Below are 25665 nucleotides of genomic sequence, written 5' to 3'. Positions count from 1 at the left end.
GGAACCATGCAGACATGACCGAGACGTTCTCCGGTCAATAACCAACAGCGGGATCTGGATACCCATGTTGGCTCCCACATGTTCCATGATGATCTCATCGGATGAACCACGATGTCGGGGATTCAATCAATCCCGTATACAATTCCATTTGTCTATCGGTATGTTTACTTGCCCGAGATTCGATCGTCGGTATCCCTATACCTTGTTCAATCTCGTTACTGGCAAGTCTCTTTACTCGTTCCGTAACGCATGATCCCGTGGCTAAATCATTAGTCACATTGAGCTCATTATGATGATGCATTACCGAGTGGGCCCAGAGATACCTCTCCGTCATACGGAGTGACAAATCCCAGTCTCGATTCGTGCCAACCCAACAGACACTTTCGGAGATACCTGTAATGCACCTTTATAGCCACCCAGTTACGTTGTGACGTTTGGTACACCCAAAGCATTCCTACGGTATCCGGGGGTTGCACAATCTCATGGTCTAAGGAAATGATACTTGGCATTAGAAAAGCTCTTAGCAAACAAACTACACGATCTTGTGCTATGCTTAGGATTGGGTCTTGTCCATCACATCATTCTCCTAATGATGTGATCCCGTTATCAATGACATCCAATGTCCATGGTCAGGAAACCATAACCATCTATTGATCAACGAGCTAGTCAACTAGAGGCTTACTAGGGACATGTTGTGGTCTATGTATTCACACATGTATTACGGTTTCCAGTTAATACAATTATAGCATGAACAATAGACAATTATCATGAACAAGGAAATACAATAATAACCATTTTATTATTGCCTCTAGGGCATATTTCCAACAGTCTCCCACTTGCACTAGAGTCAATAATCTAGTTCACATCACCATGTGATTAACACTCAAAGTTCACATCGCCATGTGACTAATACCCAAGAGTTTACTAGAGTCAATAATCTAGTTCACATCACCATGTGATTTACACTCAGTGAGTTCTAGGGTTTGATCATGTTATGCTTACAAGAGAGGTTTTAGTCAACGGGTCTGCAACATTCAGATCCGTGTGTGCTTTACAAATCTCTATGTCATCTTGTAGATGCAGCTACCACGCGCTACTTGGAGCTATTCCAAATAACTGCTCTACTATACGAATCCAGTTCACTACTCAGAGTCATCCGGATTAGTGTCAAAGTTTGCATCGACGTAACCCCTTACGACGAACTCTTTTACCACCTCCATAATCGAGAAAATTCCTTAGTCCATTAGTTACTAAGGATAAGTTCGACCGCTGTCATGTGATCCATTCCTGGATCACTATTGTACCCCTTGACTGACTCATGGCAAGGCACATTTCAGGTGCGGTACACAGCATAGCATACTGTAGAGCCTACGTCTAAAGCATAGGGGACAACCTTCGTCCTTTCTCTCTCTTCTGCCGTGGTCAGGTCTTGAGTCTTACTCAATACTCACACCTTGTAACACAGCCAAGAACTCCTTCTTTGCTGATCTATTTTGAACTCCTTCAAAATCTTGTCACGGTATGTATTCATTTGAAAGTACTATTAAGCGTTTATCTATCCTTATAGATCTTGATGCTCAATGTTCAAGTAGCTTAATCCAGGTATTCCATTGAAAAACACTTTTCAAAAAACCCTGTATGCTTTCCAGAAATTCTACATCATTTCTGATCAACAATATGTTAACAACATATACTCGTCAGAAATCTATAGTGCTCCCACTCACTTCGTTGGAAATACAAGTTTCTCATAAACTTTGTATAAACCCAAAATCTTTGATCATCTCATCAAAGCGTACATTCCAACTCCGAGATGCTTACTCCAGTCCTTAGAAGGATTGCTGGAGCTTTGCATACTTGTTAGCATCTTTCAGGATTGACAAAACCTTCTGGTTGTATCACATACAACCTTTCCTCAAGAAAATCGTCGAGGAAACAATGTTTTGACATCCTATCTGCAAGATTTCATAAATAATGCAGTAACTGCTAATATAATTCCAACAGACTCTTAGCATCGCTACGAGTGAGAAAGTCTCATCGCAGTCAACTCCTTGAACTTGTCGGAAAACATCTTAACGACAAGTCGAGCTTTCTTAATGGTGACACTTACCATCATTGTCTGTCTTCCTTTTAAAATCCATCTGCACCCAACAGCCTTACGACCATCAAGTAGTTCTTCCAAAGTCTATACTTTGTTTTTATACATGGATCCTCTCTCAGATTTTATGGCCTCGAGCCATTCGTCGGAGTCTGGGCCCACCATCGTTTCTCCATAGCTCGTAGGTTCATTGTTGTCTAGCAACATGACTTCCAAGACAGGATTACGTACCACTCTGAAGTAGTACGCATCCTTGTCGTCCTACGAGGTTTGGTAGTGGCTTGATCCGAAGTTTCATGATCACTATCATATGCTTCCACTTCCATTGGTGTAGGTGCCACAGGAACAACTTCTTGTGCCCTACTACACACTAGTTGAAGTGACGGTTCAATAACCTCATCAAGTCTCCACCATCCTCCCACTCAATTCTTTCGAGAGAAACTTTTCCTTGAGAAAGGACCCGTTTCTAGAAACAATCACTTTTGCTTCCAGATCTAAAATAGGAGGTATACCCAACTGTTTTGGGTATTCTATGAAGATGCATTTATCCGCTTTGGGTTCGAGCTTATCAGCCTGAAACTTTTCCACATAAGCGTCGCGGCCCCAAACTTTTAAGAAACGACAGCTTAGGTTTCTCTAAACCATAGTTCATACGGTGTCGTCTCAACGGAATTGCGTGGTGCCCTATTTAAAGTGAATGCGGTTGTCTCTAATGCCTAACCCATAAACGATAGTGGTAATTCGATAAGAGACATCATGGTATGCACCATATCCAATAGGGTGCAGTTATGATGTTCGGACACACCATCACACTATGGTGTTCCAGGCGGTATTAGTTGTGAAACAATTTCCACAATGTCTTAATTGTGTGCCAAACTCGTAACTCAGATATTCATCTCTATGATCATATCACAGACATTTTATCCTCTTGTCACGACGATCTTCAACTTCACTCTGAAATTACTTGAACCTTTCAATAATTCAGACTTGTGTTTCATCAATTAAATATACTCAGCATCTACTCAAATCATCTGTGAAGTAAGAACATAACTATATCCACTGCATGCCTCAGCACTCATTGGACTGCGCACATCAAAATGTATTACTTCCAACAAGTTGCTTTCTTGTTCCATCTTAGTGAAAACGAGGCCTTTCAGTCATCTTGCCCATGTGTTATGATTTGCATGTCTCAAGTGATTCAAAATCAAGTGACTGCAAACGATCCATCTGTATGGAGTTTCTTCATGCATATCTACCAATAGACATGGTTCGCATGTCTCAATCTTTTCAAAAACGAGTGAGTCCAAAGATCCATCAACATGGAGCTTCTTCATGCGTTTTATACCAATATGACTCAAATGGCAGTGCCACAAGTATGTGGTACTATCTTATATCTTTTGGCATGAACATGTGTATCACTACGATCGAGATTCAATAAACCATTCATTTTAGGTGCAAGACCATTGAAGGTATTATTCAAATAAACAGAGTAACCATTATTCTCCTTAAATGAATAACCGTATTGCGATAAACATAATCCAATCATGTCTATGCTCAACGCAAACACCAAATAACAATTACTTAGGTTTAATACCAATCCCGATGGTAGAGGGAGCATACGAAGTTTGATTACATCAACCTTGGAAACACTTCCAACACATATCGTCATCTCACCTTTAGCTAGTCTCCGTTTATTCCGTAGCCTTTTATTTCGAGTTACCAACACTTAGCAACCGAACCGGTATCTAATACCCTGGTGCTACTAGGAGTACTAGTAAAGTACACATTAATATAATGTATATCCAATATACTTCTGTCGACCTTGCCTGCCTTCTCATCTACCAAGTATCTAGGGTAGTTCTGCTTCAGTGACCGTTCCCCTCATTACAGAAGCACTTAATCTCGGGTTTGGGTTCAACCTTGGGTTTCTTCACTAGAGCAGCAACTGATTTGCTGTTTCATGAAGTATCCCTTCTTTCCCTTGCCCTTCTTGAAACTAGTGGTTTTACTAACCCTCAACAATTGATGCTCCTACTTGATTTCTACTTTCGCGGTGTCAAACATCGCGAGTTGCTCAAGGATCATCATGTCTATCCTTGATATGTTATAGTTCATCATGAAGCTCTAATAGCTTGGTGGCAGTGACTATGGAGAACCATCACTATCTCGTCTGGAAGATTAACTCCCACTCGATTCAAGCGATTGTAGTACTCAGACAATCTGAGCACATGCTCAACGATTGAGCTTTTCTCCCTTAGTTTGCTGGCTTAAGAAACTTGTCAGAGGTCTCATACCTCTTAACGTGGGAACTAGTCTGAAATCCCGATTTCAGTCTTTGGAACATCTCCTATGTTCTGCGACGTTTCAAAAACGTCTTTGGCGCCTCTATTCTAAACCGTTAGCATTACGCACTGAACTATCACGTAGTCATCAAAACGTGTATGTCAGATGTTCGCAACATCCACAGACGACGCTCGAGGTTCAGCACACCGAGCGGTGCATTAAGGACATAAGCCTTCTGCGCAGCAATGAGGATAATCCTCAGTTTACGGACCCAGTCCGCATAATTTCTACTATCAACTTTTAACTAAATTTTCTCTAGGAACATATCTTAAACAGTAGAACCAAAGCATAAGCTATGACATAATTTGCAAAGACCTTTTGACTATGTTCATGATAATTAAGTTCATCTGATTATTTAATGAACTCCCACTTAGATAGACATCCCTCTAGTCATCTAAGTGATACATGATCCGAATCGACTAGACCGTGTCCGATCATCACGTGAGACGGACTAGTCATCAACGGTGAACATCTCCATGTTGATCGTATCTACTATACGACTCATGTTCGACCTTTCGGTCTCTTGTGTTCCGAGGCCATGTCTGTACATGCTAGGCTCGTCAAGTCAACCTAAGTGTTTCGCATGTGTAAATCTGGCTTACACCCGTTGTATGCGAACGTTAGAATCTATCACACCCGATCATCATGTGGTGCTTCGAAACAACAAACCTTCACAACGGTGCACAGTTAGGGGGAACACATCTCTTGAAATTTTAGTGAGGGATCATCTTATTTATGCTACCGTCGTTCTAAGAAAATAAGATGTAAACATGACAAACATCACATGCAAATCATAAAGTGACATGATATGGCCAATATCATCTTGCGCCTTTGATCTCCATCTTCGAGGCGCGGCATGATCACCTTCGTCACCGGCATGACACCATGATCTCCATCATCATGATCTCCATCATCGTGTCTTCATGAAGTTGTCTCGCCAACTATTACTTCTACTACTATGGCTAACGGTTAGCAATAAAGTAAAGTAATTACATGGCGTTTTTCATTGACACGCAGGTCATACAATAAATTAAGACAACTCCTATGGCTCCTGCCGGTTCTCATACTCATCGACATGCAAGTCGTGATTCCTATTACAAGAACATGATCAATCTCATACATCACATATATATAATTCATCACATCCTTTTGGCCATATCACATCACATAGCATACCCTGCAAAAACAAGTTAGACGTCCTCTAATTGTTGTTGCATGTTTTACGTGGCTGCTATGGGTTTCTAGCAAGAACGTTTCTTACCTACGCAAAAGCCACAACGGTGATATGCCAATTGCTATTTACCCTTCATAAGGACCCTCTTCATCGAATCCGATCCGACTAAAGTGGGAGAGACAGACACCTGCTAGCCACCTTATGCATCAAGTGCATGTCAGTCGGTGGAACCTGTCTCACGTAAGAGTACGTGTAAGGTCGGTCCGGGCCGCTTCATCCCACAATGGCGCCGAATCAAGATAAGACTAGTAACGGCAAGCAAATTGAACAAATCATCGCCCACAACTACTTTGTGTTCTACTCGCGCACAGAATCTACGCATAGACCTAGCTCATGATGCCACTGTTGGGTAACGTAGCAATAATTCAAAATTTTCCTACGTGTCACCAAGATCAATCTAGGAGATGCTAGCAACGAGAGAGAGGGAGTGCATCTTCATACCCTTGAAGATCGCTAAGCGGAAGCGTTACAAGAATGCGGTTGATGGAGTCATACTCGCGGCGATTCAAATCGCGGAAGATCCGATCTAGCGCCGAACGGACGGCGCCTCCGCGTTCAACACACGTACAGCCCGGGGACGTCTCCTCCTTTTTGATCCAGCAAGGGGAGAGGAGAAGTTGAGGGAGAACTCCAGCAGCACGACGGCGTGGTGGCGATGGAGCTCGTGGTTTCCGGCAGGGCTTGCCAAGCACTACGGAGGAGGAGGAGATGTATGAGGAGGAAGGGGCTGTGCCAAGGGAAGGGTATGGCTGCCCTCCCACCCCCTCACTATATATAGGGGGAAGGGGAGAGGGGGACGGCCCCTCTATATGGATCTAGAGGAGGAGGCGGCGGCCAGGGGAAACCCTAGATGGGTTTGGGCGCCCCCACCCCCTAGGAAACTTGCCCCCCAAGCCGGGAGGGGCGGCTGCCCTAGGGGTGGCGCCCCCACCTCTCCTGGTTACGTGAGAGGGGTTGGGAGGGGCGCACAGCCCCTTAGTGGGCTGGTTTGCCCCTTCCCCTTGGCCCATAAGGCCCCCCAACGCTTGTCGGGGCCTCCGAAACCCCTTTCGGACAAGCTGGCCATAGCCTGGTACCCCCGGAACAATTCCGGACTCCAATACCCTTCGTCCAATATACCGATCTTCACCTCCGGACCATTCCGGAGCTCCTCTTCATGTCCGGGATCTCATCCGGGACTCCGAACAACCTTCGGTAACCACATACTATTTCCCATAACAACTCTAGCGTCACCGAACCTTAAGTGTGTAGACCCTACGGGTTCGGGAACCATGCAGACATGACCGAGACGTTCTCCGGCCAATAACCAACAGCGGGATCTGGATACCCATGTTGGCTCCCACATGTTCCACGATGATCTCATCGGATGAACCACGATGTCGGGGATTCAATCAATCACGTATGCAATTCCCTTTGTCTATGGTTATGTTTACTTGCCTGAGATTCGATCGTCGGTATCCCTATACCTTGTTCAATCTCGTTACCGGCAAGTCTCTTTACTCGTTCCGTAACGCATGATCCCGTGGCTAACTCATTAGTCACATTGAGCTCATTATGATGATGCATTACCGAGTGGGCCCAGAGATACCTCTCCGTCATACGGAGTGACAAATCCCAGTCTCGATTCGTGCCAACCCAACAGACACTTTCGGAGATACCTGTAATGCACCTTTATAGCCACCCAGTTACGTTGTGACGTTTGGTACACCCAAAGCATTTCTACGGCATCCGGGAGTTGCACAATCTCATGGTCTAAGGAAATGATACTTGACATTAGAAAAGCTCTTAGCAAACGAACTACACGATCTTGTGCTATGCTTAGGATTGGGTCTTGTCCATCACATCATTCTCCTAATGATGTGATCCCATTATCAATGACATCCAATGTCCATGGTCAGGAAACCATAACCATCTATTGATCAACGAGCTAATCAACTAGAGGCTTACTAGGGACATGTTGTGGTCTATGTATTCACACACGTATTACGGTTTCCAGTTAATACAATTATAGCATGAACAATAGACAATTATCATGAACAAGGAAATACAATAATAACCATTTTATTATTGCCTCTAGGGCATATTTCCAACACAGCCATGGGGGCGGCGGCACCGAGATGGCCCTGCCAGGAAGGTGTCCTGGCGTGCAGCGGGCGTCCGGCCGCCCCCGTGTGAGGGATCGCGGCGATGCCCCGGTGGAGTTGGCGCCAGAGTGAGGTTGGAGGGGCGGGCTAGATCCAATCTGGCGGCAGTCTCTTGGTGTCGATGAATGCCGTTGGAGCGGATCTGGCTTTTGCTCTGCTGGAGGTTGTGGTTGCTCCTCGATGGCGATGTTGGTGGAGGTCTGGTTCACGCTCTCTCGGCAGTGCGGGTGGTGTGGGACCTCGGCTTTGCGGCTTTGACGGATTTGCTGCGGTGACGGCGGTGCGAGGCTTCAGGAACGGTGCTGCCTACCTCGTCGGAGTGGAGATGCGCAACGTCACGGATGAAAATCCTGTCCGGTTTTTGGGCGGCCGGCTCGATGGCACCCGCGGGTGTCGTTCCCCTCTCTGGAGGCGATGTCGAGTGTGTCGCCATCTCCCTCGTGATTGGTGTTGGCAGTTGTCTCCGGGCGAAAGCCTTGGTCCTCTGGAGCGGCATGTTGGCGGCGTCTGCGACGTCATTTCTCTGTTGGGAGCATCATGCAAGGAGACTGAGCTTCCTGTTGGCGCTCCTCCGGTGTTCGTCATGGCCCTGACCGCTCTCCTCCGGCGCTATATATGGTCGTCACGGATGAACCCAAAGGAAGCTGGAGTTGCTATTCTTCGGAGGTGTTCGGTGTCGATCAAGACGCGGCGAGGTGTTTCGGTTTTGGGCAGGTTTTCCGTGTTGTAGTTGTGATGTCGTGTGTGGCTGTCCTGAGGATAGCCGGATGTGTTGTTGTGCTACGCTCGTTGTTCGCAGCGAGCGGTTGGTGTCATGTACTAATTTTCTCTTCTTCTATAAAGCTATGGTACGCAATTTGCGTACCCTCGAAAAAAACATAGGTGGTACCCGTTACATGGGTTGTACACAGAGGCCCATCGAACGACAACACTCCACGGCTCGGCCCGATTGGGCCGCCCGCCCGTCTGACGGCTCCAACTCTACCCAGGAGGCCGGCCTGGGCACGACGCCACCGGAGCCTGCCGTCCCCGTCGCAGCTCGCCGACGACTTCGACCGCTTGGCTCCACTCCGCCCCGTCCGCCGCTGGAGCTCGCCGACGCCAGCGATTCTTCCTCTCCTCCTCCCTCTCGAGGTGCCGGAACCTTTCTTCCGGTGAGTACAGAAACGCCCCCCGCATCAGCTATCCACTCCGTTCGCAATCCCAACAAATTTTCCGTCTCTCCCCGCTGAATCCGTCCCTAACCACCACTCCCTCTCCCCGCCGCAGCACGGCGCGTCTCCTCCCTGACCGGCGTACTCCGGCGGGTGGAAAGGAAGAGCTAGGAACGTACTCGCGAGGTGGAGGCGGGGACCGGGAACCATGGGGACCTCAGCGGGCGAGGGAACGGATCTCTGGAAGCAAATAGACGACGCCGAGTGGTAAGATTCCTCCTCCTCTCTCCGCCCCGCTGCTCTGCTCTCACTTCGTTTCATATTCATTCATGTGCTTCGTGGTCGTTCTTGTTAGCATACGTGTTCATCCTGCCTGCTCACCACCATGTAATTAGACGAATGAATTATAATTGTCTTTCTACAACATAATAGCAGCAAAGTCTGATATGCAATTTCCTTCACTTTGGAAGTGTAGCAAGATTTACTCAGACCAGTCAGTGGACATGCTTTCCATGCTAATTGCTAGGTAGAAATTGGCACTTCCTTTCTTGTAATTGCCGATGACTATTTAAGTAGTTGACCATGGTGTATTCATATTTTTAGTCTACGTTTAGCATGCAAGGTTCCAAAGGGGGAGATAAAAAGAAGAACTTGTTCACTTACTCTGTTGCAATTATCATGGTTCAGCTATCTGGTCAGCGGATCGTTCGACCAAGCGGTTTTGACTGCATTGTCTGTGTCTGATCAAATTCGAGCGGCTAATAGAGAAAGAGTGTGCGAAGATGATGAGCTTTTGGAGATGCTCGAATTAGTTGGAATTGTACTCGTTCAAGCACTTAAAGAGCTCAGAAGGTAAATCCTATTTCTTTTCTCCTTTTGTTGCATACTAGTAAGTTATACATGCATATCACGTGAGAGCTCATATAGTCAAACTACAAACAAAGATAGACATATTGTTACTGTAAAGTATATTGTGCCTGTTTTATCTAGGTATCCTTTTTGGCAAGTTATGCCGGCAAATGAAATTGTGAGACATATGCATGAAGTATAACATACAAAAATCACGGAAAATATACTGAGCGTGTTTTATCTAGGTATCTTTTTTGGGTATCTCAAAGCTAATGTTCTATCTGTAAAGATAAATATGATTTATGAAGGTACATAGACTTGAATATGAAGTAAAATGAATGATAGTTTCGATAGAAAAAGAAGTTAGGAGAGTCTGAGTATGGAAGAGGCTAGAATAAAGTAGAAGTGTGCTTTAAATTTTGTGCAAAATGTCCATATGGCTTTAGCCCAACCATAAAATGTTCTAGATAGTACACGTAGAAGAATCCAGTGAAGTAATGAGAAGATCCAACGGTCAACAACACTCGGATTTGCCACGTCTCCACCGTTAGATCGGCTTCATCCAATGGTTGTTATTCAAAGTTATTCGCACACTATATAGTGGTATAGGTATAGATAAGCTACTATTTGTTCTAATTAATTTCCAGTTTCTGTAAATGTGTTGTAACAAGATAAGGATGTTGATCAACCAGAATCTAATACTGCTAAAATAGCAAAATTCTTAATGGGGTTAATGTATTTGCAAAAGGAAAACCGTCATTGCGAGCTATATATGATGATGCATTGTTTTGCCAGAACCACCTTAAAAGTAGTCCTAATAAAAAAAGGGAACTAAACTGTCTCACTTGTTACCAAATGTGTCTTATAAATGCACGTTGGGAATTAAACTGTCTCGCTTATTACCAGATGTGTCGTATGAATGGACATTCATACACGTGCCTCAATTGCTAGCTTCCCTAGGAACGGGCAAATGAAGATGATATATATGTGGAATAGAAAGTTCTTTATTCAGCTATTTTTATATGGATACTTATGAAAAGCCATATGCTATATCATGAAGTCCTTAAAATACTGATGATATAGACATTTGGTATTATTGTGTAGAACATTTGCATAATTTTTGGTACCTGGTTTTTATTTTAATATATGTTTAACACATATGCTAACTGTTCCAGGACAACTGAGATGTTTGTTCAGCTTAAAGCTATGTATGGTTCAGTGGCATCAATACCGGTGAAGGTTTTCCTGACAGGGTATCTGTTACATGGAATTCTCATTTTTTTTTTAGAAAAGGAGGAGGACCCCCGGCCTCTGCATCTGGGCGTACATGGAATTCTCATGTGTTCTTGGTTTTACTTCGTGGTTCCTCCTTTCTGTATCATTGACACATATCTTCCATATAGGGCTACCATGCTAATGGCAGAAGGTTCTGGGCCTGACCTTCGACCAATCTTTGAGGACTTCCTTGCTAAATGGAGATACACAGATGATCAAGTTTATGTTTTGAACGGAGAACAGGAAAGATCTTCAAATGGTCTGATTGTTACATCAACTATGGCAACTGAAGAGTATTTGGAGGTGGTAGAATTTTATACAGTTACATTCCTTAGCATTGCCTCTGGTGAGCCTGAAAATGCCATCTCATGGGTAGAGAAGGCAGAATTAATTGAGCAAGATCGACAGGTAATTTTTGTGATGGAGTAGGTTAATTATAGATAACTATAGCATGCTGAGTTAGGACTTCCCATATTTTTCATATTATTTTCTTAAATGTTGATCGTGGAATTCTGTTGTCTTTGCATTTATTTTGCCCTAAGTTTTCATATGTTTGCATCATTAAGTTGTTACTTTAATTTTTATACAGGAGCTACTTGAAAAACTTTATGCATTACAAGCAGCTGCAAATGAAAAGTCATCCACTGCTAGAGGAGCAAAACAATCAGCAGAGAGGAACTTTCCCGCGTCTGACAAAGGCCCAACACCAGCAACACACGAGGATGGTCCGACAAGCGCCACACGTGCACCCAATGTGAAAACAAACGGCTTACCAAAGTCCATTGAGCCTTCCCTTCAGCGCGTCGCAAATAACTTTGATCCCATGTTTTGGTGGTTCCATTCGGTGCGCGTAAAGTTTGGTAGAATGCACATTGTTCTACCAAGTGGTAAGCTAATGCTTCTGTTCTCGCTGTTGTTCTCGACAGTCTATGTTCTACGGAGGAAAGGCGCCGGCTTGAAAAGGTAAAAGGTTTTATCTACCTGCTGCAGACTTCCAAACTATCCAGATCATCTTCTGCGGTTTTCTGATGCAATTGAATGTTTTTTCATACAAATCTGCACTGGACAGGGTTGTACTACAACATGCTTCGTCCCTGCGACGGGCGTTCCTCGACGCCCTCCAACTCGCCTTCTCCGTCCAGATGAACCCACTAGCGGCTGTTCAACAAACGCCGCAAGCCCCTCGAGGAAGCTGGTGATACACCGATACAATGTAGTTACCCATCCCAACATGTAACTAGCAATACCGGGAATTGAAGTTGGACATATGGGATACTGGTCGTTTTTTGTGCTACTGATGAATGTATTGGAATATAAAGCAAGTCTGTTAAATACATCATGGGCTCATGGCAATGTTTCTTATCGGCATCCCCGGTTTGAGAATTTTAGTTGAGAGGCTTTGTTCTTGCTCTGTTGGTTCAGGCGGGTTTAGTTTCAGTAAAGTTGCAGCTATCAAGTGAGCTTGGACTGAAGAATTGTATGCACCCATTCTGCTCGTATCTACTGTACGTCCTACACATGTTTCACAAATAATGTAGAGTGAGAAGATGTTTCACATCGAAAAGGTCCAGCAATATGTAACATGATTCTACGGAATATAGATCACGATGTACCTGGTGGATCATTGTCGATTGCCCAGGAAGAAAGGAGCAGCACTGAAGTTCGTTTGGATTGCCTCCTATGATTTCTATTTATCGAAGGGAATCGGTATGTGTTCAACAATGTGGCTGTAGTTTAGTGGTGAGAATTCCACGTTGTGGCCGTGGAGACCTGGGCTCGAATCCCAGCAGCCACACATTGCTTTCTTTTTTTTGTATCCATCACGAACACATTTTATTTTTGAACAAAAAACGATTTTGAGTAGTTCGTCCACAAACCGCGCTTTCTCTCCACATTTAAATTTACACGCACCCACACACACCTACCTCTCGCAGTTACCAAAACAAAAACCTACATACACAACATCGCGTACAACACATCGATCACCGGCCCGGAGTCGGAGAGGCGTCGCCGCCGCCACGGCCTCCATCGCCGTCGTCCACCTCCTCCGGCGGGATGGCGAGCGCGGCCTCGAGCACGAGCACGACCCGGCTCATGGCGGGCCGGACCTTGGGGTTCTGGCTGAGGCAGTCGTACGCCAGCCTCGCCACCCGCTCCAGCGCGCGCGCCGAGTAGGCGCCCTGCTGCGCCATCCTGGCGTCCACGATCTTCTCCAGCTTCCTGCCCCGGATGAGGATCGGGCGCGCCCAGTCCACCAGGTTGCCCGCCCTCCCCGCCAGGCTCGGCTCCAGCGCTCGCCGCCCCACCAGCATCTCCAGCAGCACAACGCCGAAGCCGTAGACGTCGCTCATCGCCGTGAGGTGCCCCGTCGCCATGTACTCCGGCGCCGCGTAGCCGTAGGTGCCCATCACCCGGGTGGACACGTGCGTCTTCCCGCCCACCGGCCCCTCCTTGGCCAGCCCGAAGTCCGACAGCTTCGCGCCGAAGTCGGCGTCGAGCAGGATGTTGGAGGTCTTGAAGTCGCGGTAGATGATGGGCCGCGCCGCGCCGTGGAGGTAGGCCAGCCCCCTCGCCACGTCCAGCGCGATCCTCACCCGGGTCGTCCACGACAGGGTGCACGCGCCTGCTCCATCCGATGCATGCGGCATGTTAGTTAACGGATTGAGAAGTGGGTTTGATCGTTGATGTGGGCGTGCGTACGTCGGAAGAGGTGGTTCTCGAGGCTGCCCTTGGCCATGAACTCGTACACCAGCAGCCGGTGGTCGTCGTCGTAGCAGTAGCCGATGAGCTCCACCAGGTTCGGGTGGCTGTACTGCCCTAGGCAACTCACCTCTGTCTGCATGCACACAAACAGTCCACAGTTTGACACCATATACAATCAATCAAATCGTTAACTCAAGAATCATCACTACTCCTTCCGCCCCAAAATAAGTGTCGTCGATTTCGTATTGATTTTGGGTACGGAGGGAGTATATCACACTCAGTTCAGTTTCGGTACAAAGGATTATTTCTGTGTGTGTGCAGATGCTCTTCTAGATCCTAGGAACTAGTTGTAAGAATCCTACACTTTTCTTATGAAAATGACTCAATCCATAAAATATTTTGCAGCAATTATTTTGTGTCCTATAAAAGAAAACCACGTGTTAAAGGAATTCTAACATTTTTTCCATAGGCCCGATTCCACTATTTTCATAACGGAACCATAGAAAGATCTCGAAACCTTACTAAAAAAAGTAAAAATCCATTTGTATCTTGCGTGAAAAATTGAAAACTCACTCTCTTCAAAGCAGTTTTTTTGGCGACTTCCCGTGTTTTGGTTTCGTAAAGATTCAATGGTGATAATGGATGATGTATGTCGATAGAAAGAAACTGACCAGCCACTCCCGGTCGCCCTGAATGCCCTCCGGGTTGAGCCGCTTGACGGCGACCACCATAGCGCCAACGACACCCTTGTAGACCACGCCGAAGCCGCCCTCCCCGATGATCTGGGTGGGGCTGAAGTCGCCGGTGGCCTGCCGGAGCTGGTCGTACGTGAAGAGCTTGAGGTTCCCGTACACAGACATCGCTCGAAACTCCGCCAGGTCCTTGGGCAGGGAGAGCATAATCGGCTCCGAGCTCGTCTTCCTCAGCTTCGGCGGGGACGACGTGCGCCGACGCGGCCGAGGCTCCTCTACACGAAGGAAACCCCAAATGTTACTCTAGAGCGCGCGCATGCATGCATGCATGCATGGTGCACGTACGCCGGAGCAATCTAAGATCCGAGAACGTGGGCGGCGCACGCAGGTACCTTGGACTTGCGGTTCTTGGATGCGGCGGCGGGGCGGGCGCATGTCGCCGCAGCCCCCGATGAGCCACCGGTGCATTTTCGGAGATGGGGACACGTACACCGTGCGCGCGTAGGGGTCTGCAGGCTGGTTAGTTGATCGGGCGATCGGCCGACTTACGTGGTCCGGGCGGTGGCGGCGGAGGCCAATGGCAGCCCCCGACCGACCACGCGCCGGGAGAGATGTGGAGGGGAGGACAGAGGTGACGGGAGGAATGGTCGGAGGGCACGGTCCTTTGGGGCTGCCTTAATTTGGCACGCGTACGTCTGTTGTTTCGGGCCTTCGCGCCAACGACAATGGCGGGGGCGTGAATGAATGAAGCAACGCGTCCACGGAGACAATGGCGTGACAACGCAACGTGCTAACAAAAATCTCTACTCCTAATGGACGACTTGATGAATAGTCTCTGCGGTTTATTTTCGCTGGATTTTTTCGTCATCCTCCCACCTCCGTTAACTCGCAACCCTCCTGCGAAAAAAACCCGTACCAAAAAAAACCCTACGAGCAGATCGTTCTCCGCCGCCAACCAGCCCTTCGCACGCCCGATCCACCCCTTCGCCCCCGCCGGACATCCATCCCTGTGCCGCGGGCGATCCTAACCTTCGCCGTCGCCCTCGCACATCAAAGCCGCCGCCCGTCCATCGTACGATCTGCTTCAGGATCGCTTCAGGAGACGGCGATCTACTTCAGGATCGCTTCAGGAGACGGCGCCGCGATCCCGTTAAGGAGACGCCGGCGCCCAGGATCCGATGGCGATCCCCTTCTGGACACGCACATCCTCTCAGCCGGCGCTGATCCCCGTTCAGGAGTACGTATTGCAAGTTCATACAGAATAATCGCATTAGGTATCTATCTTCAAAAACCTGGCACTACATCCAGAATAGAGTTCAGAATAATCGCACAGTACCTATTTTCAAAAACCTGGCACTACATACAGAATAGAGTTCAAAATAGGGATCCAACAGATCCGCTTAGTGTGCATATACATCAACCTCATGACTTCCTTTCCTGGAGCATGGGAGGCCAGACACCCAGTCTGAAAATGACAAGAAATAACTGTTTAAAAAACTTGGCACAGAATCGCTTAGGAGCTGCTAATTCCATATCTCTAAGAGTTACACCATATGGTTTAGGTTGCTCACCTTGGTGGCTGACTAGGCGTTCAAAAATCTTAGTGAGAGTATAAAGGACATTGTTGATGGTGCAATAATGGAACACAACAAGTTGTGTGTGTGTGTGTTGCACGACCTGGGAGTCTACATCTAAGAGTTCCTTTCAGTTTTCTATCAGAAACATTTCTTTATAAAAGTTCTGTTGGACACTTAACTTCTCTTTACTTATCGTTTCGTGGGACTATGAAAAAGTTCATCTGTGTGTAACTACAGGGTTCTCGAAGTCCGCCCTCTCATTGACAGGGTGAAAGTTGTGGAATTTTTGCTTTAACTGCCTGGAGTAAGATGACAGGACATACAAAGATGCATTCAAGGTAAGCTCCAGTGAAATTAGGTGTTCATAAGACAATTCTTTCAAGTTGCGACCTACATTGTGGTGTCTCCGTTCATCAAGTTCTGGGCACCAGCTCCAGTGAAATTAGGTGTTCATCCAGCCATACTCCTAGGTGGCTTTCTTTGGTGTGCTTATTATTGTGTAGTTAGTGGTTATGCACATGCCTCATCATCTGATATTTCTGCAGTAGTTACTGAAAGCAATCTGAGGACAAAGCTTTGATTGTTGTTGTAGTTGAAGATTCAGAGTTGCAAGGCAGGCACAGTTAACAGGGATAAGAAACTATAGAAGATTTATCAAACCAGATATGGGCTTGGTTATGCACTGAATCATTGTGGAGGATCTCAGGTAATTAGGCCATACACCCAAAATTAAATTTTACTTGCTTTTAAATGTTTAGGGGGCAGATGATGTTTCATATGCTAGACTGAAGTACGCACCTTTTAAGAATATCACTGATACTCCAGTCACCCATAAAAATGGAAGTACTGAAAATTAGTTTGTAAGGAAAATAACTAAATAGTGAGTCTGAGCAAACCTACTACCTAGATTACATGAGATCATTTTAGCTCTAAGAGTTTCTTTTATCTTTTTTTACATTCTGGTAAACATGTGGGTGAATAACTGTTAGAAATTGTTCTGTATGTACACGTGCATTCTACTAGAACGGATGCTTGAAAGAATAAAAAGTTCTATAATATTTGTAAGCCAAGCAGTGGAAAAGCTCACTCCTCACAGTAGATTACCATCGTCTACGTATCTGCTTTGTCGAAACAGAGTCCACAGGTTTACTCATGTCATCTGTTTTTTGTTGTTTGAGGGAAGGTTTGTTAGGAGCCCATCTCTTCTGCAGCAAGCGCTGCAGAAAGAGAGCTAGATATAATGGTACTTGCTAGCCTTTTAATGGACACTTCCTTTTGGCCTTTTTTAGTTTCTCTAATTAGGTAAGATACTTCAATGAGTGAGAATTTTTTGTTCCCTCCCTTTTTCATTGTCTTTTGAGTTTTGCTTTGTGGTGAGAGGAGGATAGGGATACCCAATTGCCGTGGGGATCAGAGATTAGGTGAGGTGGTGAGGTCACATTGTTTGTCTCGGCTTTACAATGTGAGGTAAAGGAAGAAAATAAAGTAATGTTAGAATATTACAATCATATATCTAGACATATCTCTACTCCTAATGGAGCAGTTGGAAAATAAAAGCCGGGAGAAGTATGAATCCGAACACGATCCCCTCCGTCCTCCTCCCACGACGCGTCACGGGAGAAACCCTAGCGCCGTCGCCGCCGGGACCCCCTCCTCCTCCCCTTCTCCCCTCCCCTGCCGCCGCCTGCGAGCAAGGCCGGGCGAAGCCCGGTCGGCTCCGGCGGTGTGTGTGTGTGTGTGGGGGGGGGGGGGGGGGTCTTCCCTTCACCGTGTGGCCGCGTGTGGCGCAGGATGGCGTGGCCGGCGAAGGCGCGGTGCGAGCAGGGGGCACGGCGGCGTGGCATCTGAGTGTGGGGCGGCGACGCCTGGCCAGGTGCTCGTGCGGGTGGCTCTACGGCGGGGGGTGGTTGTGATGTTGCCGACGGCTGCGTTTGTGCGCGCCGAGATCTGGCAGCGGCTGCGCCCGCGGGTTGCGCTGGCTCAGCTGTTTCCTGGGTGGCTCGGCACGCGCGGGAGCTCGGCGGGCGGCGGCTTGGGTTGCCGCTGCACCTCGCCGTCCGGCTGTGTGGTCACTGGTGGTGGATAGCGGCCGCTGGTGAGATTCATCTTGTCCAGCCACGGCGCAGGTCTGAGTGCGGCTCCAATCCAGCCCCTGCTGAGCTTGCACATGTCGCGACATAGGGCTGGACCTTTCCCAGTGATGGCCACAGTTGAGGGATGGATCCGACGCCGGGAGGGCCACGGAACCATCCTTGCCTCCTGTTAGGTGGCGCACCGGGGAGCTCGTCCTTGCACGGCCTGGCAGGACGGGGCGGTGGCGGCCGAGTGCGGCCGGCCCGGGGGTGGGCCTCGGACCTGGGGACCGTCCAAGGGCAGGAAAGGAGGTGCCTTCCCGCCCCTCTCTTTACCTGTCATGGCTGCAAGCTTCGGTAGGGGATGGTGTCGGGACCATGGGTGTTGGGGCGGCGGCCCTGGAGGTGGGAGGCGTGGGCTCATGGGCGGAGCTCACGGCTCGGGTGTGAGCTAGCTGCCGTGACCGTGCGGGGGGTGTGGTGGTCAGGGTGCGACAACCGGAGGGGTAGGTCCGGCGGGCCTGGTTTGTTGTGCCTCGCCTCGGGGTTGTGAGGACTTCCCGGGGTGAAAACCTGCTTTGGCTCTGCCAAGTCGACGACGACGTCGCCTATGGGCGGCGCCTCCTTCTTGAAGGCGTCGTCGCGGCTCCTCTACATGCTCCGATTGCTCCGAAGGAAACCTTGATCTTGGGATCGGGCGGTGGCGGTACTCCTGTGTCGTGCCCTTCTTGAAGGCACCGCCTTGGAATGTTCGGCTTGTCGTGCACAGCTCTCTCTCTCTCTCTCTCTCTCTCTCTCTCTTCACGGTGACTCGCTCACGGTTGAGGTCTCCGGAGACTACAAGTGGTGCTATCCCTGCCTACATGTAGTTGCTTGGAGTGGATGGGGGTGATCTAGCAGTTCATATACACCCTTGTATCTTGCCTTGTGTGTGTTGTGGGGTGAGTTGTATGTGTTGGTTTGTATGGTGATCGTTGCTTTATATATAAAGCGGGGCACGAGCCTTTTTCGGTAATGGAGCATTTGGTTGTCTCCGTTCCGGGTTTTCTTTCGTCCCACCTCCCACCTTTGTTTGGTTTTTTGTGGTTACTATGTAATACAAGTGGATTTTCTTCACACATAAGCCATGAAATATTTGAGCCTGAGATGCTCACCTTCTCGGGATGCTACTTTGGGGGTGGCAAATCGAGTTAATTGAACTAGGTGAAATATGCAAGAGCTGGAAAACACTGATGTAAGAGATCAATACTCATTCGGGTTTTGACAGTTACACCGTTACAGTTAAATTTGCTAGCAAGAAAGTTACACTGATAAAGAACGGCGGCATTGTAAATACCATCTTAACAATTGAAGAAGCATGCTTCATGATCTGGGCATTGGGGTCAGGACGCCCATATCTTGCGTCGGAAGATATATATGGAGCATTAGAGACATTAGCGCCTCGGTTAGACATTAGCTCCGAGGCGATTGTTTAGTTCTAAGACATTAGTCATACATAATGTTACATTCAGATAAAGATTTTACTTTTCCCAGGGATAGAATTATGAAACCTTTAGTCTTGGGATCAAAGTAGATATTGCCTTAATATCTAAGCCATTTACGGACATGACCGTGAATATGTTCAGTGTAACATGTATAGCATAATAAAGTTGGAGAAGATTAAGGAATGGGGCATTTTAGTTAATCATGCGGGCCTAGGGTTTTCTAACAGAGAGCAATGTCAGAGAATCCATCAGTTAAAGTTTGTCTTCGATCCAAACACGTAGTCAGACTTTCATGCCATGGGCTCGGTAAATCGAGAATGATAGACGCTTTTGACTTTCCAGCCATGGACTCACAAGATCAATAGAGAGAGGAAGAGAGCAGTCAGGGGGTGGCGGCAGCTCAGGAGCACGAGCGCGGTGGTGGCCATGGAGAATGAGCGAGCATGGAACGGGGACCAGAGGCAGGATGTGAGAACTGCAGCGTCATCTGTGGTGCGACACCATGCGGCAATCGTCTGAGGTGTTGTGGAGGCGGAGCGAGGCCGTTCGGAGTGAAGACGAGCAGCGTAGGATGGCAAGTTGGGTGGCGGCGACGGTGGGGTGCTGCAGATGGAGGCGTTGGGACGGGCTAGCGGGAGGAAGGGGATGGGGTCGAGAGCTGCTGCTGTGCATGCGTGCGTCCCCACCATTGTTTTGTGACCAGGCCCACGTAAAATTTAGCCAGCAAAATGATCCATGGTATAAGATGCCCGAATCCATCTACCTGTGGTTAATTTTATTTATGAACATGTTCGTGTCTTCTTGAATTGTAGCCTTTTTGGCTGAGGCCATGCATGGAGAAGCTGGTCTCCTGATGCATCTGTCAGCCATGGGTTACAAACTGAATTAACAACAAGTATGGTGATAGCGAGCGTTGTCGTTATCTCCAAAGAATAATAACTATGCAACATAGTTCTGAACTTTGACATTTTGCGTTTTGGTTATAAGTTCCTTTTAATATTTGGTGATTTACTAATTAATCTTTCTTTACCAGCTTGTGTTGTCAGAGTATGGTTTCACTGTGGGAAATTTATTTGAAGGTCTCCATGATGGCATAACTCTATGTAGACTGACGTGTCGATTATTTTGGCATGCATTTTTGGCACATCATTATCCAGATACTTATTTCCATTACTATGACATCACGCTTTATTTCATAAGTTGTGTACTGTTAGATTGCACCTTTTGTTTGTATCAAGATCTGAAGTAATTGACTTGATGTTCAGTTTTGTTTTTTCACTCACTTCATAGGAAGCATTACAATGGGATATATTGTTCAGGAGTAGAGATACTTTGAGCCCACCGTCACCAAGATTCACCCCGTCCGCCCAAGTCCACCTTTCGCCATGAAGGGCCACTCCTCTACGGCAGCAGGGACGACCAGGACGCGGTGACGCCCATGGACTGACACTTGTCACACTCCACAAACGGATCCTACCCGTAGAGCGGTGGCGCGGGTGGGCACCGGCAATGAAGAGGGCATGCTGCGTATCGACGCTCAGCTTTTGACTACATCTTCAACCTCGGCCGACAGTGTCATACACCGCGTCTTCAACCTCCGTCGTGACCCTTCCTCTCGGACGACAAGCTTGCCACCTTCTCGCTGCTAGACAAAAGTTCACCAGAAAAAAATGATCCCATCACCGGGATCAACACCGCAGGGTCGTTGACTTGGTTGATCTCTTCGATGTAACTGAAATTGGTGGGTCCATGAGGTTGGAGAGCACGTTTCTCCGGGATGTTGATGTTATCGTGCTCATTGTACACGCTCGCGTGACGGTGCTTGACTCCTTGGAGCAGGCCGGCAACTACCGCTTGTTGGACCAAGTAAGCTTTTCTGGCCTTCTAAATAATCCTATTCTCTTGTTTCTTTTTTCTGATTGATGATTGATTCGATTTGCAGGGAGAATTATGTAGGAAATAGTACAAGCTAACTCAAAATCATCTCTTACTTGATCAATCTTGTAATTATAAAGCGGAATTAAGCTACCAAAATGATTTAGTTTGGTGGAGAAGTTTGGAATATTAACTTCTTGGTTTAGTTACCTAGGCAATGGAGATCCCATGCAAATTAAGAATAAAGGTTGATTGGTATCTGACAAATGACTTTTCTTTCTACTCTACATTTTCAGAAACTTTGTACGAAGCTGGTGCACATAGGTTCTGGGTTGGTATATTTCCTTATGTAGCCTTTGTTCAGGTAAATCAGACAGGCATGGGGACTATAGGTAGCCTCTCTTTTTACCCATCTCTGCTATTGTTAATGAGTCTAACAATGAACTGACTACATTTCCATCTTTTCACCTTTGTTACCACAGAGCTACTCAAAGGTTCAAAATAATACGTCGGCACTTTAAGTCTCCCATTTCGAATGCCATGATTTGCAATTTGTGATTGGGGATGCAGTTGTAAGCTCTTTCTCGTGCAGTTACGTTGTTGTGAGGTGCTACAGTCTCCTCTGATTGTTCAAGCAAAGGTTCTCGAAAACAGCATAGCCATGTATGTTGCTTCTATTAGGTGAGGATGACAAAGACTGCATGTGCGCGCACGTGTGGGTTTGTGGATTCGGGCACGCGAAACTCCCTTACAATCCAGACAAATCATACGTTCGAACCATCTCGATGTTCTTCGCTAGCTTCGTCGCGTCGATCCTGTATATTTACTATTGGATCCTGAAGCCCCAAGTCATCATCTGTTCCCGTGATTATTTAGCAAATACGGAAAAACATGGTTGTTTATATTATATGTATATTGTTGGGTAGGAGTTTTTCTCACTAGATGTGAACATTAGGAAGGATATATCTTGTAGCAGATCAGATTCAGGATCATGTCATGATTTCTTAAGGGCCTCATGATTGTTGTTGTTTCTTTTTTCCTTTCAAAAATAAAAATACCTAGGTGATTATCCTAACTATCATAATTGTACAAGCAATATTATCAGAATAACTAAGCAATTTTTTCTTCAGGTTAAGTACAAAGTTTAGGGTGAGTTTTTTTTTTTGAGATTTATAGTGCCTAATTTGAATCAACAAGGACAATGATATTGCAAGGCTTGGAATTTTAGACTCACTTTCTATTCCTAGCTTAAAATTTGACATGTCTTATGCTTATATATGCAACCAGTTAATTATTTAAAATGCCCGTGGCAACGCACGGGCATTCTACTAGGAAACATGTTACAGTAGCTAACTACCCCATGATTACAACAGTAAATATTGATAGGAGTACAAGCATTGGAGGAGTACTCAGTACTCACCATGTTCGACGAAGTCGTGGTGGTGGTGGTTGAGGAAGTCGTAGGTAACGGCGGCATCATCACGGAGCAGGGACCATCTTCTCCTCGATTTAATCTGTAGTACTCCATGTACTCCCACTTGTAAACTATTTGAAATGCAGATCCACTCCAAGAATGTGCTCTGAAATGGAGTAACATGGAGTATACTCTAAATGTTTGGTTTGAGCCCAGTAGATCAATCAAAGTACGCTGGCATGGATCTGATCAGTTTGGTTTGAGCCAAGCAAAAGTACTAAAATCCTGACAAAAATAATACTACAGCACGATACACATGATTTCAGAGATGTTGATTTCAGTACATACAACCCATTGATAAACATGATTTTCAGAAATGTTGATTTCAGTTAAACTACAACGTTTACTCCAAGTAATACTCTAAGAAACAATACAAGTACACCTACTGTACTGAAAGTACTCCTGTAGTGCAAATACTCTAGGCAGAATGTACTCCTACAGTACTGAAAGTGTACTCCTGTGAGTACCGAATTTACTGAATTTAGAGGCATCAAAATGCTCACGCCCAAGTTCAATCATCTACACATGGAGTAGTGCAACCGAGTGGTCTTTACCATGCCCGAATCGACAAGGGGTAGTGGCATCAGGAGCTGCATCGTCCAGGAGCAGCAGCAGCCTTTCCAATCGCTCCTTGCGCCTTGCCTTTCCAATCTACTCACGCGGCAGAGAGCAGTTCTTGGCCACAGTACATCTGCATCCATATTCCATCCAGAGCAACAATCACAATCAGCTCCAGAATCTCTCCTTGCTTTTCCCCAAATCATAGGCTCCAGAGATTGGAAAGACGTGGGGAAAATTAAGGATGCAAACCTTGCAGGTCGAGCGTGGGGAGCTCGACTTCGGGGGCGACCTAGGAGCAGGTGACGAGGAACTTAGAAGCGATGGAGCACCAGCAGCGTTTGGGATGGCAGCGTCCAACACGACGCTCCTCCTTGCAGGTCGATGGCGACGAGGAGCGCCAGCGTCCGTCGCCGCCGTCGTCGAGCAGAACAAGGCCGCCGTGCCCGCGCTCGTCAGGCTCCAACTCGACCTCGCTAAAACAACCAACTTTGGCTCGACCGTGATGCAGAGGATGCGGGCGAGAGGAAGAGGCGACGCGGACGAGAATGCGAGGAGGCGACGCTTGGGGAGAAGGGCGGCGACACGGCTGAGTCGCCAACGCAGGTGAGGGGGAGGTGCATCGCCGACGCAGGTGAGGGGGAGGTGCGTCGCCGCCGCGGGCTAGGGATTTGGGGGAGTGGGTGAGTGAGGGGAATGAGCGTGAAGATGGGACTGAGCGAGTGGGTGAGTGAGTGAGTAAGCGAGGGGTAAACCTGGAAACAATAGAAAGTAACTTTTCCGAGAAATGTACTACAAAAACCATCAATATTCAAAATACAAGCATTTATTTTTGTTATCACTATTTTAAAATAATAATAATTTAGGAAATTGCAGGATGTGTCTGGCTATTATGTTTTTTATGCTATGGTGGAATGGTAAAGAATTACTTCGTCCGGTTAGTACCATGAGTATTTTCCGTTGCATATTTTAAGACCTTTGACATGAAGTATTCTCGTTACACGTTGCTTGTGTAAGATGTGTATAAGCCGAGGAAGAATGCTTTATTATATTTGCTCAAATATTGTGCGAATGAAACTGAAGACAAATTCTTAATATTGTGTGAGAATTTCTTAAGCACAACAACTAGATATTAATTTATAATAGAATTTTAGTTGGATCATCACTATATGTAGATATCATTAATTTATCTTTTTTGAGCAATCTACATTGTAAGCGAATTGGACTTCAATAAATATCCAACTTTGCCCGTGCTATCTTGTCTCTACATGTGAAATTTGACATGCATTATGTTTACATAATTCTAGCAAAATATTTTCGTAGCACATGGCAAGGCACCACATTCCTCTACATGTGAAATTAAACATGCATTATGTTTATACAACTCAACCTAAATATTTCAAAAGCCCGTGGCAACGCACGGGCATTATACTAGTCCCTAATAAATAACTAGTAAAACGCCCGTGCGTTGCTACGGGCTACAATGCATATAATTAATTAATTAATTAATTAAATTCTAAAGTGGAAGCTCATTTCTCCCTCCTACGTTCGAGTGTGAACGGACATCAAACGAACATCTAACAGACTCCCCAAAATTCAACCGTCTGGACAATAGGGCATCTTCAAATCCATACATATCCATATGTGAGGAAGAAATATGGTTATCCAGACTATCTACCATGTTATCTCTAACATGTGCGGGCCCAACAAAAAACCCCACACCCACAACGCACCCTTCTCTTTCCCTGCCGAACCCTCACCTCCCCGTTCTGTTTCCCGCCATAGCGGGACATTTTTCACTGGAGCCCTCTCCATTGAAACCAGATAACGCCCATCTCACCTTTGTCATGTCGCACTCTGTTCTTCACATCGTATTTCCCCACGGACCGCCGAGGAGACCCCCGCCAACCGTCCCGCTCTTCGTCTTGTTCCCCTCCCCATGTGTTTGTGTCGATAGGGGGAGTTGTGCGCCACCCTGACACCCTCCGAGCCAAGAAGGTAGATCTGATGTCTCCTTAGCCATTTTCACATTGTAACATGCAGTTCCCTTCCCCATGTGTTTGTGTCGAACCAACGTCGGGGGTCAGGGCGCTGGTTTTGGCGATGCTCCATGTGCCCGGAGATTCCGCATGACCC

At 46.8% G+C, this 25665-nt stretch overlaps 2 protein-coding genes and 1 non-coding gene across 5 annotated transcripts; 2 read left to right on the top strand and 1 right to left on the bottom strand.

The window, feature by feature from the left end:
• Nucleotides 1-8725: 8725 nt before the first annotated feature.
• LOC109748574 (protein APEM9) lies at nucleotides 8726-12462 on the top strand. Its single transcript, XM_020307604.4, has 7 exons — nucleotides 8726-8970; nucleotides 9086-9237; nucleotides 9658-9822; nucleotides 10995-11072; nucleotides 11223-11502; nucleotides 11684-12057; nucleotides 12164-12462. The coding sequence occupies exons 2-7, from the start codon at nucleotides 9179-9181 to the stop codon at nucleotides 12291-12293; spliced, it is 1086 nt and encodes a 361-aa protein (XP_020163193.1). The 5' UTR covers nucleotides 8726-8970; nucleotides 9086-9178; the 3' UTR covers nucleotides 12294-12462.
• A 355-nt stretch (nucleotides 12463-12817) lies between these two features.
• Nucleotides 12818-12889, top strand: TRNAH-GUG (transfer RNA histidin (anticodon GUG)). The gene has a single exon. It is a non-coding gene; the product is annotated as a tRNA-His (tRNA).
• A 35-nt stretch (nucleotides 12890-12924) lies between these two features.
• Nucleotides 12925-24239, bottom strand: LOC109748575 (probable serine/threonine-protein kinase PBL17). 3 transcript variants are annotated; one of them, XM_045230888.2, is made up of 5 exons: nucleotides 23782-24239; nucleotides 23526-23662; nucleotides 22918-23077; nucleotides 13795-13930; nucleotides 12925-13717 (listed from the first exon to the last, which is right to left on the bottom strand). In XM_045230888.2, exons 3-5 carry the CDS (start codon nucleotides 23023-23025, stop codon nucleotides 13077-13079), a joined length of 885 nt encoding a protein of 294 aa, XP_045086823.1. In that variant the 5' UTR covers nucleotides 23026-23077; nucleotides 23526-23662; nucleotides 23782-24239; the 3' UTR covers nucleotides 12925-13076. The 3 variants fall into 3 exon arrangements, 2 of the variants coding, with proteins under 2 accessions (XP_045086823.1, XP_073361130.1); XM_073505029.1 differs by lacking the exons at nucleotides 22918-23077; nucleotides 23526-23662; nucleotides 23782-24239 and adding an exon at nucleotides 14469-14797; XR_012189580.1 differs by lacking the exons at nucleotides 12925-13717; nucleotides 13795-13930; nucleotides 23782-24239 and adding an exon at nucleotides 15741-15954 and having other exon boundaries at nucleotides 23526-23564.
• Nucleotides 24240-25665: the final 1426 nt, after the last annotated feature.

Source organism: Aegilops tauschii, chromosome 7 (genome assembly GCF_002575655.3).
Source record: "Aegilops tauschii subsp. strangulata cultivar AL8/78 chromosome 7, Aet v6.0, whole genome shotgun sequence".
In the NCBI taxonomy this organism is placed as follows: domain Eukaryota; kingdom Viridiplantae; phylum Streptophyta; class Magnoliopsida; order Poales; family Poaceae; genus Aegilops; species Aegilops tauschii.
The sequence above is the reverse complement of the archived record's forward strand: the minus strand, read 5'-3'. Positions and strand labels throughout refer to the sequence as shown.

Excerpts from the sequence above, each read along its gene's own strand:
- LOC109748574 (XM_020307604.4), top strand. The coding sequence starts at position 9,179 with ATGGGGACCTCAGCGGGCGAGGGAACGGATCTCTGGAAGCAAATAGAC. Across the intron at positions 9,823-10,994 it reads GCACTTAAAGAGCTCAGAAG|GACAACTGAGATGTTTGTTC; the intron begins GTAAATCCTATT and ends TAACTGTTCCAG. Across the intron at positions 11,073-11,222 it reads GTGAAGGTTTTCCTGACAGG|GGCTACCATGCTAATGGCAG; the intron begins GTATCTGTTACA and ends TCTTCCATATAG.
- LOC109748575 (XM_073505029.1), bottom strand. The coding sequence starts at position 14,696 with ATGCTCTCCCTGCCCAAGGACCTGGCGGAGTTTCGAGCGATGTCTGTG. Across the intron at positions 13,931-14,468 it reads AGGGCGACCGGGAGTGGCTG|ACAGAGGTGAGTTGCCTAGG; the intron begins GTCAGTTTCTTT and ends GTGTGCATGCAG. Across the intron at positions 13,718-13,794 it reads CGAGAACCACCTCTTCCGAC|GCGCGTGCACCCTGTCGTGG; the intron begins GTACGCACGCCC and ends CGGATGGAGCAG.